At 54.4% G+C, this 13,631-nt stretch overlaps 1 protein-coding gene across 1 annotated transcript in view; it reads right to left on the bottom strand.

Annotated features, from left to right (window-relative positions):
- CORO2B (coronin 2B) overlaps positions 1-11,558 on the bottom strand; it is a 173,188-nt gene extending 161,630 nt beyond the window's left edge. The window contains exon 1 of the mRNA XM_049905817.1: positions 10,827-11,558. Within this exon, the coding sequence (XP_049761774.1) occupies positions 10,827-10,841 (15 nt within the window). The 5' untranslated portion in view covers positions 10,842-11,558. The remainder of the gene's footprint in view (positions 1-10,826) is intronic.
- Positions 11,559-13,631: the final 2,073 nt, after the last annotated feature.

The following is a 13,631-nucleotide window of genomic DNA, read 5'->3' as shown; positions in this document are numbered from 1 at the left end:
GGCAAGTGGGTTTGAACTGCCAACCTTTCAGTTAGCAGCTGAGCACTTAACCACTGCACCACCAGGGCTCCTTCGTGAAGATAGAATCAGATGTCATCCCTGGCCACAGCAAGCTCACAATTAGAGAATCCAGGCTTATGCTCAGGAAACAGTCAGCAAACAACAGGCACGGCCTTCACCTGTTGGTTGGTACCACGGAGACCGGCAGCTACAGGAGATTAACCCAGGCCCTGAACCCTGAAAAGGCCGGTGAAGCCACGGCAGCCTCAATCCACAACAACTTGAGTTCGTTCTGGATATTATAATGACTAAGGCAGGAAGGCCAACTCAGGGCCTTGAGAAGACAGATGTGTGATAATGAAAAGTTATCGGATGACCCCTAGGTATACAGAAATCCCCTTTCCCAGAATTCCAAATTTCTGGGAATCCCAAACTCCCCCGTGCATTCCTGTAAACTGATCTTTCACCTGGCAGTCTGCAGGCATAAAAGTTATTTTCTTCATGAAGTTAAACAACAATCCAGGAATATATCTCTTTGTCCCCTCCCACCAATATCTTTCTTTCCATCAGCTGTTCCAGGTCCTGGAGATTCCGCCAGGACCCGGGTCACAAAACTGCTAGTTCTGAAGCCAAATTCAAGGTGTTTAAACGATTTGCTACAAGCACCTCAGGTCAGTAAGGATACTCCTTTCCATACGCCAAAGGAGAGGCAGGTCTAAGCCCCATGTGGAATTGTTCACTACAGATAAGTAAGCACAAGTAAGCCCGTGCTTACCCTGCTTCCTGGGTAATTTGACCCTGCACACAGGGGCTCACTAAGTATAAAAGTCTGTGGTATGAGCATCAGGTAAAATGGCCACCATCTCCGAGCCTGGGGAGGGCAGACATGAAACAAACATTAAAAAATACATAAAAATATATGTAATATAAACTATTTTACATGAATATGTAAATATATATGTGTAAAAATAAAAATATATACATACTTATTTATATATATGTATGTACATGTGTATGTGTGTACACGTGGGTATGTATGTCTGTTTATACACATACATGTACATATAAGTACACCCACTCCTCACTCATGGATATGGGTAGGTTCCAAAGATCAGGTCGGTATTACAAAATCGGCATCATGTGAAATGTAAGTGGGACTTGTGTTTCCCAGAAATCAGATGGCAGCATGTACTATAAGTGGGGCACCGGCAGCCCAAGAAACCCGAGAAGTCAAAAACTTAAGTTGGCCTTATATGTCCCATCACAGCCAGTGTTACTCTCGCCTGCGCCTCTGCGTTTGTAACTGCCAGACGTTAAGTCCTTAATGTAAAAAATAGTCGGATAGTAGATTTTTTTTTACTCTTACCATAAATGAGAAATGTCGGACAACAAGATAGTCAATAAGTGAGAAGTGCCTGTTGCCGTTGAGTCGATTCCAACTCATATCAACCCTATAGGACCGTAGAACTGCCCCCACAGAGTTTCCCAGGAGTGCCTGGCGGATTCCAACTGTCAACCTTTTGGTTAACAGCTGTGCTCTAAACCACTGAACCACCAGGGTTTCCATATACATATATATGTATATATACACACAAACACAAAGTATATATCGATATATATACATATTTCTATAGTTTTACCTTAAAGATCAAGCCCAAGCCAGATAAGCAGAAAGATTCAAAAAACCAAAACGGTCATTGTCGGGCCCAGTGAAAACTTAGGTGCAAATTTTCCTGCCAGGGCAAAATTTCCTTTTGGAAAAATAAATGACCCCTCCCAGAGCTGCCTGTGAGCCAGGAGGACACCTGCCCTCCCTCACTTGGCCCAGGGAGGCTCTGGGAGGGACATTTCTTGCCCCTCTTCCCAGGTCAGTTCAGGAAGCTCCCTCCCCACCACAAAGCAGCAGGGAGGAGGGCAGGAAAGAGGGCCAGAGTCAGGAGTCCCCATCTGGGTCAGGCTCCTGGCTGTCTCACTGGGAGACCGCTTGCAGGTTACTTGACCTTGGCCCCTCTGCCCACTGCCTCACCCATAAGGTAGGAATAACAGCAGTAACCTAGTCCACGAAGTCGCTCTGAGCACTAAGTGAGTAATGTACACACCATGTTCAGGTCCTGCAGGGAGCCCTCGTGATGTGTTGTTTCGACTCCACACCTTTGTACCTGCTGTGCTCTGCCTGCTACCCTCCCCTCGGCTCCCCTCCTTTCACCCGCTACCTCCTACTCGTCCATCGTGACTCAGCTCGAAAGTCACCTCCTGACCCCCTGACTAGGTCAGGTCCCTGCTATTATTCCTGGAGTTCCCCACACTCCTCATTTCCTAACCCCCAGGATACCCATCACAAGCATAGATTACGCTTTTAGTGTTCTGTCTTCACAACAGTAATAGCTAACACCAACTGCTCAGCACGTGATAAGCGCTGCCCATGGCTCCGCTGATTTAATGGCTACAACAATCCCGTGAGGTACGGTCCCTGCGTCGGAATCGATTCCACGGCAACAGGTTTGGTTTTTTGGTTTTATTATCAATCCTGGAGTCCCTGGGTGGTATAAATAGTTAACAAGCTTGGCTGCTAACCAAAAGGTTGAAGGTTCAAGTCTACCCAGAAGGACCTTGGAAGAAAGTTCTGGCGGCCTATGTACTTCTGAAAAATCAGTTCTGGAAAGCCCCCTGGAGCGCTGCTGTCCTCTGATACACATGGGGTCACAGGAGTCGTGATCGATCGGCTGGCAACTAGTGTTATCAATCCCAATTCACGGACTGGGAAACAGATGTTCAGAGAAGTTAGGCAACTTGCCCAAGAACACAGAGCAAGGAAATCACAAAGCTCCATCTGTCTGAGTCCAAAGCCAGCATTGTCAGCCACTGGCAACCCTTGGTAATCAGGGGTCTTCTCTGGACAAGCCCACTTCTGGTAAGAACTGCAAGCCTGGATCCGGGACCCGTGTTCCCTGCACAGAGGTAGCTTCGTGGGCATGGAAAAGGAGGCCCTGTCTCCACCACAGCCTGTTCTGCTCCTGGGCTGCCCACCCTGCCTAAGCAGCCCGGTCTGACGTCAGGCACCCTCCTCACCCAGCACCCTCCCCCAAGTGATTTACATGGTTCCTGCTCCAGCAAAGGCCGTGAGGATGTCTAAGCAGGACACATCCACTGTGTCACCTGAAGGGCCAGGGTCACAGACACAGCAGACAGGAGCCCTCACCTTGGGGGAAGGGAGGCAGAGCAGGACTGAGCATCAGGGCAAGAGGCCAGGAAGTATAATGAATTCATGTCCCTGGTTTGTGCTTGACCACTGACCTAAAAGTTAGTGGTTCAAATTCACCTAGTGGTGCGGCAGGAGGAAGGTGTAGTGACCTGCTTCCATAAAGATTACAGCCACAAAGACCCTATGAGCTGTTCTACTCTGCCACACAGGGGATCAGGTTCGACTTGAGAGCAAAGGATTTTTTTGCAGTTAACCCAGGTACAAATCCTCCCTCCCCAGCCACTAAATGTGTGATCTTGGGCAATTCACCTACCCTTGCTAAGTCTCAGTTTCTTCCTCTGGGAAATGCGATTGATAGAATCTGCCCCATGGTTGTAGAGAGCAAATTCGATCATGCGTGCTGATTGCCCGCTTAACAACTGTTATTATGGGGATGATGATGATAAAGGATCTTCACGGGACGTGGCTGACGATGGGATCGTATTGAGTAGGTTCTGGCCCACGGTCAGAAGATGCAGGTGTGTGTCCCAGCTCTGACCCACAGGAGCTGTGTGACTACAGTGCGGCCATCTGTCCACTCAGAGACTCTCTCTTTATTCTTCCGTAAATATGGGGAGCCCTTTCCACCATGGGATCACTGAATGGATTCAGTAGAGCAGCGTGTGTGCATTCTGTAAACAGGCCAGTCCTGGGCAAACGTGAGCGGCTCCCATTGCTGCGTTAATTAATTGGAACAAGAGTGCCAGGCAGAAACCAATTACAAAGTCCCCGCAGGGGCCTCTGCAGGGTGAGGAGGAGGAGGGTGAGAAAGGGTGGGCGGTGGCTCCTTACCCACTCCCCCACCCCCACCCCATTTCTGCCCGCTGCGCAGCTGGTCCCACACTCCAAGCCCACAAAAGAGATGCTCATTCTAAACAGCTTCTTTTCATGTGGAAGCCACTGGATTTGCATCTGTCCTCCCTGGCGAGGCCTGCTCCACACCAGCTGCTCCAGGCTTCCCAGGGCCTGGGCCGGAGCCTGCAGGTCCACAGGAAAACGAAGGGAAACAGGGCGGTGCTGATCAGGAGAGGGGAAGGAAAGGGGGACGGGCACAGAGGGAATGTGCGCGTCCTCTCAGCTGCTGGACACTAGACAAATTCTGTGGCCAGGCGTATCCAAATCAGAGTCTGGGCTGCCCCCGTGCCAGGAGCCAAGACTCCGGCACTGCCGCCGCCGCCAGCTGAGGCCATGTCTGCTCCAGGCTCGCAGACCTGGTAGAGAAGTGGAAAAACTCACTCCATCGCTGGCCTGCCAGGGTCTGTTGCTGCCAGGCCATCAGCCCAGACAGTGTCCACACTCCCAAACCGGCCGCATTCAAGTCTGCTCTGACTCCACAGCAGGGGTCACTCAGGGGCCCTGGAAGCTGCACACTCCTTCTCAGATGCTTCCAAAAGATGCTATAGATAGGAAGGTGGCAAGGCCCCGGGGCAAAGGTACACGTCGCTTCAGGGCACACTCAGGAATAAAGCAACCGGCCAGAGCTTTTCTGGAGAGCATTTCATTGAGCAGAGAGAGAGTTAATAAGGAGGGAAAGAGCTTGTATTTACTGAGCACTTACAGTATGCAGGCAAGACAGACCTCTCCTGGCTCGTGCACACGGGACCTCAAGACTCCTAACTCAGCAACATCGGCACATCGGCTTCTGTATCTGCCTCCTTTAGGGTCCTGAAGGTGGGGACTGTGGCTTATGTGTTTTGTGTCCCTAATGCCTTTTTTTTTTTTTTTTTTTAATGCCTAGCACCAGGCCTGACCCAAGTAGGTGCTCGGTGGGTGCTGGCTGAATGAATGAATGTCAGCCACACACCTTGTTGTTACTGACATTAGTTGCCCTCTAGTCAATTGTGACTCATAGCAACCCCATGTGTGCACAGGAGAACCTTTCCATAGGGTTTTCAAGGCTGTGACCCTTCAGAAGCAGATTACCAGGCTTTACTTTCGAGGTACCTCTGGGTGGGTTCAGACCACCAACCTTTCAGCTAGTAGCTGGGCACTTAACCGTTTGTACCGCCCAGCTGCCTAGCCACACACCTTAAAAAAACTAGCCACACATCTTAAAAAAAAAAAAAACTAGGAGGCATAAAAGCTTGGGGGACAGAGGAGGCAGAGCCCCCCAGCGTCTGGGAGCTGGGTCTGTGGTGGGACCTCTCAGCCTTTTAACTGAGGCTCCATGAGATGCTGGCTCCCTCACCTCCTGTCCCAGTGAGAGCCAGACAGGAAAGAGGCACTAGAAGTGGGATGTCTGGGACTACAGGCATCTCCTGGGTAGGCTGGATTCTGGGTCAGGGAGTTGGAGGCGGAAGGGTCCTGAAATTTCATCTTCACCATCCTGACTCTGGGTGTATTAAGGACTCCCACAGATCTTGACTTCCAACACTCTCTCTGAGGGTAGAGGCTGCCCAGCAGAGGGAAACTCCGACACCAGCAGTACAGGCAGCGGTGATGCAGAACACCTGCTCCATGCAGCCTGCTGCAGTCCCCTCCACAGGTAGCCAGATGGAAAGAGCAATGACCCAGGTTCCGGTCCCTCCATGCCTCAAACTTACTGGGTGACTGGTCAAGTCATGGCTTCTGCTCCCTGAGCCTCAGGCCTCTCATTTGCCAAAGGAGAGGATTGGATGGTTTGATTATACAAACATTCTGTTCTCTTATGAGTCATTCTGGAGTCCCTGGGCAGCACAAACGGTTAAGTGCTCAGCTTCTAACCAAAAGATTGGACATTTGGACCCACCCAAAGGTGCCTCGGAAGAAAGGCCTGGTGATCTGCTTCCAGAAGGTCACAGCCCTATGAAAACTCTATGGACTCCAGTTGTACTCTGCACACATGGGGTTGCCAAGAGTCGGAATCAACTCAACAGCAACTGATTTGGTTTTCTGGTTATGAGTCACTCTGCTGGTGCCCTGGAGACACACGGTCTTCACCAAACGCAGGCCTGCTCTTACCTGGGCAGGGCAACAACATGCTCAGTCCAACTGCACGCAGCAGGGGCCAGGGCTCCCACCAGCGAGCCGAGCCCTGCCAGGGCTGGGGCAGAGAGAAAAGGCTGACCCGCACCAAGAGAGGCCAGGTGCGGCTGATCACGCTGCCCCCAGGCCTGCTTGGTGGGGATGGGGATGCTGGCATCCGGGGTCTTCTTTCCGCCCACATTTTTGCCCCCGGTCCTTCTAAAGCGCAGCAGGCATTCCTGCTGCTCAGGATGCTCTGTCCTGGGCCGCTGACCTCTGAGCTAGCCTGGAAAAGCACCCAGCTCACTAGCATCTAACTTAACGGGGCTCACTGGGAACAGGGGAGCCCGGTCACTACAAGCCACCACCCCTTACCTAGAAACCCCACCTCTGGTCACAGCTGGGAGTCATTCCGTAGGGCCTCTGAGCAGCAAACAAGAGGTTGCCAAGTCACAGCTCACAGGCGTTTCTCCTAAGAGAATGCTCCAAAGTCCATTAACTTGTACTTTACACACGGTTCTAACCCACTTTGATCTATTTCCCCAGTCGACAGCGGTTTAGAAACAGGTATTTAGAACTGGGGAAATGATAGTGTGGCACATGACTGAGGTGGAAGAGAGACAGAAAAATCAAGCAGGCACAAGAACTTGAAAGGTAAGATCCGGGGCTACTTGTTAGTGGGGAAAGCAGCCTTACTTCCTTAGCTCTGACTTGCCCTGTGGAAGGATGCGGGGTTAAGACTGGCAGGAGACTGGGCCTCGACTTCCCGTGGGTGTTCACGGTTTGGGAATCTGCACCTGGTCCTTTCCTCTGCTCTCTTTTTTTTTTTTCTTCCCCTTCTCGTTGCATAAAAGGATTAAGAAAGCTTATTAAAATAATACAATAAAATAGATTTTTAAAGAACATAACCAGGAAAAGCACCAGCAGGTCAGACGGTTGCAATCTAGGAGAAGCAATCATGGTAGTGGTGGTAGTGCTGTTCACGTGGTGGTGTTCTGGCAGTGGTGGCTATGATGGTGGCCATGGTGGTGGTGGTGGTGGTGGCCATGGTGGTGGTGGTGGTGGCTATGATGGTGGCCGTGGTGGTGGTGGTGGCTATGATGGTGGCCGTGGTGGTGGTGGTGGTGGCGGTGGTGGCCGTGGTGGTGGTGGTGGCTATTATGGTGGCTGTGGTGGTGGTAGCTATGATGGTGGCCGCGGTGGTGGCTATGGTGGTGGTCATGGTGGTGGTGGTGGTGGCTATGATGGTGGCCGTGGTGGTGGTGGTGGCTATGATGGCGGCCGTGGTGGTGGCTATGGTGATGGCCATGGTGGTGGTGGTGGTTATGATGGTGGCCGTGGTGGTGGCTATGATGGTGGCTGTGGCGGTGGTGGTGGCTATGATGGTGGCTGTGGTGGTGGTGGTGGTGGCTATGATGGTGGCCGTGGTGGTGGTGGCCGTGGTGGTGGTGGCTGTGGTGGTGGTGGCCGAGGTGGTGGTGGCCGAGGTGGTGGTGGTGGCCGTGGTGGTGGTCATTTGGTGATGTTCATGTGGTGGTGATGGTGGTGGTGGCCATAGTGCTCATGGTGGTGGAGAAGTTGCTGTCATTTACGTGCACTTTCTCCTTCATGCCTTGCAGCAATGTCCAGGGTAAACGTGAACATCTCCATTTTATGGACTGAGGAAGTACGTTGCCCAAAGGCATTAGGCAAAAAGTAGCAAAGCAGGGACTCCTACCCAGGCCAAAATGATGCCACAAGCCATGCTTTTATCTGCTTTGCCAGACGCCATCCAACACAGGATGGCTGCTAGTCACAGGGCTTCACACACGCTACTCCCTCTTCCAGTAATGCCCTCCCTCATCATATCCTTCTGGTCGTTCAAGGCCTGCCTGGAGCCTCACCTCCTCCATGGAGCCCTTCCTGACTACTACAGCCCCTACTGGACCCTCTCCCCCAGGTCCCACTCATGCACTTTCTGCCTTGCTGCTCTGTACTATGCCATCGGTTCCAGGAGGACACTGTCTCTCCAACCATATGGGCCTCTCCCAAAACCCACAGGGCATGGGTCTACAGGGCAGGAAACTGGGGCCTAGTCTGTGACCCTTCGCCCACAGGAAGAGCAGCAAGGACTGAGGCCCTGGACATGTCCCATAACCTCACCTTCTACCCCACCTCCCTCCCCTGCCTACCACCCCCAGTTTATAGGCAGTGATTCCTACCTCCCAGACACCCTTTAAGGTTCTTCTTCGTGTCTGTACTGCAAACAGACCCCCAAGAACAAAGAGGCCCCCAATCTCAGTCAGAACTGACTTCCTTTCCAGAGCTGAAGCTGTCCCAAGGTTCAGCAGAATGGACCCTAGAGATCCTCAGAACCAAGTACTGTATTTTACAGGTAGGACAACAGAGGCCAGAGATGGAAGTAACTGGCCCAAGGTCACACAGCATGTGTTAGTGGCCCAGCTAGGGCTAGAGGTCAGGCCTTCAGACTCCTAGAGCACTGTGTCTCCTCTAGGACTTGTAGAGGGGCCCCTTCCAGCAGGCTTGTCAGCAGCAGCACTGCCCCCGCCCCAGCCCCTCTCCTCCCACATGCATCCCTCCTGCTCCCCACCCCACCCCCAGAACACCTAGTCCAGTCTGCAAAGGGCCGGCAAGGTGAGAGAGGATAGGGTTAAGGGTGGGGACTTTACTTAATCCTCTGAGCTGGCTTAAGCTGCAGCCACACTGGTTTCAGCAGGAGGAGGGAGACACAGAGGGGTTCGGGCTGGGGAGCAGGGGTGCGGGTTGCTAGTGAATAATACACTGAGTACCAAGGGGCCAGGTCTGCCAATGGGCTTAACACTCTCCACAGACGAGTACGCCCCTTCATGGACTTCCCCTGCACCCCAAAACCCAGGCTTCCAAGCAGTGCCCCTCCACTGTGGGAGTACCCTGGTTCCCAGGGTGCTCTCCAGTGCGGATCAATGGAAAGATTATGGGTCATAGATGGAGACAGGGCTGAGGGCAACTCTCAGCTCTGCCACTTACTTGTGTGCCCTGAGTCACTTCACCCCTCAGTCTCAGGTTCCTCGTCTGTTAAAGGGGGCTCAACACACCTTCCTTGCAGGCCTCCTGGGAAGGAAGTCCGCTTGAGTTGGTGGAGACAGAGACACGGGGGAGGCGCCAGTCAGTCCTCAGCACTATTATTACAGATCTCACAGCCTTCGTTGCTGCCTCCAGACCCAGCCATTGCTCTTCTGCCCTGGCCTGCCTATGTTTCCCACGTAAATAACCTTAATGATACAACCCCTCCCAGAGGAACAGCATTTGTATAATTTCAAAGCATTAGGCATTCTACCTCCTGTGGGTCATGGCAGCCCTGTCAGTAGCCCCAAGTTCACCTTCCCACAGGATTCCAAGTCCCAGAACCAGGGCTGATGACAAAGTTTTGAATTGAGCCCAATAACCCTGAAGGAAGCACACACGTGCTTCCCTATGGCAGATCTCCTGGAGGTACTGTAGCCTCTGGCTTATCAGAAGGGCCTCGAACCACCCCTGCCATCCCTCTACCCCTGACCACCCATCTGACCACACCACTCTGACTGCAAGCCCTTCTTGCTTTGGCTTCCAGCTCCCCAATTTTGAGGGCCAGCTGGGCAGCTGGAAAGGGTGGAGTCACCAAGCCCAAGGCCAAGCCCTAAGGAGCCAAAGCCGGGCTGGAGGGGCCTAACTCCAGCAGAGCCCTTTGAAAAGAATGAATTCAACCCTTGATCTTATTGGTTCTTCCACTGCCTGTCCCGCTCCCAAGACCCATGTTATCGTTTTCATGTTACACCAGAGAAAAGCCACAGGCCAAGGTCACTCAGAGGGTTTGGGTTTGAGCTGGGGAGTGGAGCTCAGGTCTTCCCCTTCCCCTAACTGCAGGGTCTTTCTACTTCCCTTAGGTTCTGCTCTCCTCTTAACTCTTTATGCCCTACAACATGAAAACTTCCAAAGTCTCTGCAATAAATCTGGGGCGCTTTGGCAAGACCCAAGAACCCTCCTCCAAAATGGGGGCTACCAGGATGCCCACCTCCCCCTTCTCTTTCTCAGTCCCTCCTCACATCGCCAAACCGGCCCACGGAGCCTTTCCGGTTCCTAGGTAGTGACTCTCAGGACTGGGCAGAGCCTTCTCCAGAGTGGCTCTAGAGTGGGGCCAGCACTCCAGGGACAGGCGGCAGAGGCTGGCAGGTGGGGTGGGGTGGGGTTCCCTCTGGTCAAGCCTCTTCACTGGGGCAAGCCCATTCCCAAATCCACTACCTAGCGCCAGTCCCTGTCAGTAACCAACCCTGCTTCGAACTCCAAAGGGAGACACCACGGGGATGCCCAGCACAGCTCTCCAGGGGTTAAAAATGCAGCATCCTAAACAAGGGTTAAAAATGCAGTCCGGGGTTGGGCTGGGTGCGGAGGGACGTTACCCGAACCTCCTCCACGGCCAAAGCCGCATCCTCCCCTTCCCCCTCCCATCCGCAGTCCTTCGGGGACCGGAGTGACTCCAGCGACTGGGGGAGCAGGAGAGGCGCACGCCGCACCTTCCCGGCACCCGTGCCACCTCCCCACGCCCACACCCCCGCGCCCCCAGCCGCCCAGGCCGGGGGCTGCAGGCGCCGGCGGGTCCCGGGCGAGGCGGGCGAGTGGCGCTTACCTTTGTGACAGTCATGCAGAAACTCCAGGGCGCTGCGGGGGCGGCGTGCGGGGGTGGCGGTCTGGGTCCGCAGGGGCCCAGGCGGAGGGCGCGCAGGGGGTCCGGCGCGGCTTGGCGCGCTCGCGGCCGGGGCAGCAGTGGGCGCGCTCCCCGCGCCCCGCGGGCGGTCGACCGAGCCTGGGCGCCGCGCTCCGGGCGGGCAGCGCGCAGGGACCGCTCGTTGGCGCTCGCCCGCCGCTCGTCGCTGATGTCAGCCCAGAATGTGCATTTATAATAGATGAGCCTCCTTCGCCGCAGGAAGGCGAGGCAGGAAGAAAGGGAGAGAGAGAGGGCCCGGGCTTGGGGGGCGGGGGGAGGAAGAGGGGCCGGGAGTTCGCTACAAAGGAGGAGGCGGAGGGAGGAGGAGGAGGAGGAAGAAGCGCACGCCCGCCCGCTGCCCGGCCCCGCGCCTCCCAGCTCGCTCTCGGGCCGCCGGGCACGGCCACTGGTCTCCCCGGCCAGGCGCCCAGGCCCGCGGCCTTAACCCCTTCGGGCCAGCGGGCACCACGCGGCTGGGCGAGGCAGGGTCCTGGCACCTGCCGGCTGGGTTGTGGGCGGCGACCTCGGCTCTCGTTGCCCCGTTGGCCCGGGGACGCTGGTGAAGTCACACGCTAGACGGCCAAGGCGCCCGGCGGGCCGGGAAGACGGCCGGGCTCGCCCCCTGGAGGTTCGCAAAGTCGGCCGGTGGGCCTGGGGCGCTGCGCCGCAGGCCGGGAGGGGCGTGGCGGCCACAAGCCGGGGAGCTCTGCGGGCACCCTCACCTGGCGCAGACCCTCAGGCAGAGGGTCGCGAGACGGGCTTGTGTAAGCCGCAGTCAGCTCTTCTAGAGGCGGCATCCTAGCCAATTTTACAGAGAAGGAAACTGAGCCCAGGGTGGGAAGTGACTTAAACAAGGGCACATAGCCCTTACTGGCCCAGCCGTGTCTCCTGGGGCCCTCACTCTCCACCGAACCCCTTGTTATTAAAGGCGGCATTCTAGAGACCAGACGGGCCCTGCCTCGGGCGCGTGTACGCTACCCTTGGGTGCAGCGCTTCCCTGGGCGGGGCGGGGGGGGGGAGGGATGCAGGGGCATCCTGTGTAGTGAACTAATCCTGACCTCGGGTCACACCATAACCCGGAGCTGCAGCATGGATCTGAGGGACAGTCACCTACAGGTGACGCCACAGTCTTGAGAAGGGAGCCCCTTCCTGAGATCCTAGGCAGAACCGGTTTGGGCAGATACTGAACTGTTGAGGCTAAGGAGGGGAGGGGTCTTACATGCATCAGAAAAAAAGAACCTCCCCCCAAAACCCGGAAGTGCTTGCTTCCTGCTCCAAGGCGATTATCCAGCGCAGTTAAGGAAGGCAGTGAGCGCGTCCTACAGGGGCATCTGCTCTGTGGAAGGTGCTGGAGGAACAGAGAGAGATTGAATGCCTACTTCCAAGGAGCTCACTGCATAGACTCGATCAATAATAGTAAGAGTAGCCAGCGTCTGTAGAGCTATCTGGGTCACCACTCTATTTTTATTTACATTTTTTCATACAATCCTAAATGCAGTGTTGCTGTGCCTTCCATCCATCAATTCCAACTCATAGCCACCCCATGTGACAGAGCAGAGCTGCCCCACAGGGTTTTCTTGGCTGTAATCCTTATGGAAGAAGATCATCGGGTCTTTTTCCCTGGAGCGACTGGGTGGGTTCTAATCGCCAACCTTTCAGTTAGCAGCTGAGCTCTTAACCGTTGTGCCACCAAACCAAACCTGTTGGTGTCCAGTTGATTCCAACTCATACTGACCCTATAGGACAGAGTAGAACTGTCCCATAGGGTTTCCAAGGAGCAGCGGGTGGATTCGAACTGCCGACCTTTCAGTTAGCAGCCAAGCTCTTAACCACTGCACCACCAGGGCCCCTTTCAACCTGTAGCAAAAGAAATTGAAATTAGACCCATGAAAGCATTTCCCATCAGCAAATTGTCCACCATCGGAAATGGTTCAGTTCCCTGTCTGGATTGTCTTGGGTAGGTCAGCCTCAAGACAGGGGGATGAGTCCCAAGACCTTCCCAGGGCCCCTCCAGCCCCAGGGCTCCATTGGAAGCTGCTATGGGGCAACTCAGGAACACCAGTCACCCTGCACTTGCACTGTGGCTTGGCCACCTCTTGTGGATATTTAGAATCCCAGATTATCCTCCTCAGCTACCCAGCACGCCTCTTGGCCACTTTCCCTGCCATCCGCCAGCATCGTGGGCTCCCGGAATGAGACAAATACTCAATATCAGCTTGAGCCAAATGTAATTAGAACATCAATCTGCTGCCCTCAACCCATGTGATGTGCTCCAAAGGCAGAAAGAGGAAGTTTCTGGTCCCCTGCATGCTGCCAACTCACCCCTTCTGTCACATCTTCCCCCCGACTTGTGGTCTGGAAGGACTTTGTATCCTCTAGTGGCCAGCCAGGGGCTCGATCCATAGTTATTGCTGTTAGCTGCCATTGAGTTGATTCTGACTCATGGCGACCCCATGTGTGCAGAATAGAACTGCTCCATAGATTTTTCAGAGCTGTGACCTTTGGGGTAGATGTAAGGGCCTGTCTTCCAAGGCACCTCTAGGTGTGTTTGAACCTCCTACCTTTCAGCTAATAGTTGAGCACTTAATGGTTTGCGCCACCCAGGGACTCCTACACCCATAAAAAGTAGATACTCAGAATTGGGTGTGTCTAGTATAAATTTCCCACATCACAACACTCCCACCCTGGGTCCCCAGCAACATACCCCACCTTACTTTGGTTCACCTG

The sequence above is a fragment of the Elephas maximus genome, chromosome 13, assembly GCF_024166365.1.
Source record: "Elephas maximus indicus isolate mEleMax1 chromosome 13, mEleMax1 primary haplotype, whole genome shotgun sequence".
Lineage (NCBI taxonomy): Eukaryota > Metazoa > Chordata > Mammalia > Proboscidea > Elephantidae > Elephas > Elephas maximus.
The sequence above is the reverse complement of the archived record's forward strand: the minus strand, read 5'-3'. Positions and strand labels throughout refer to the sequence as shown.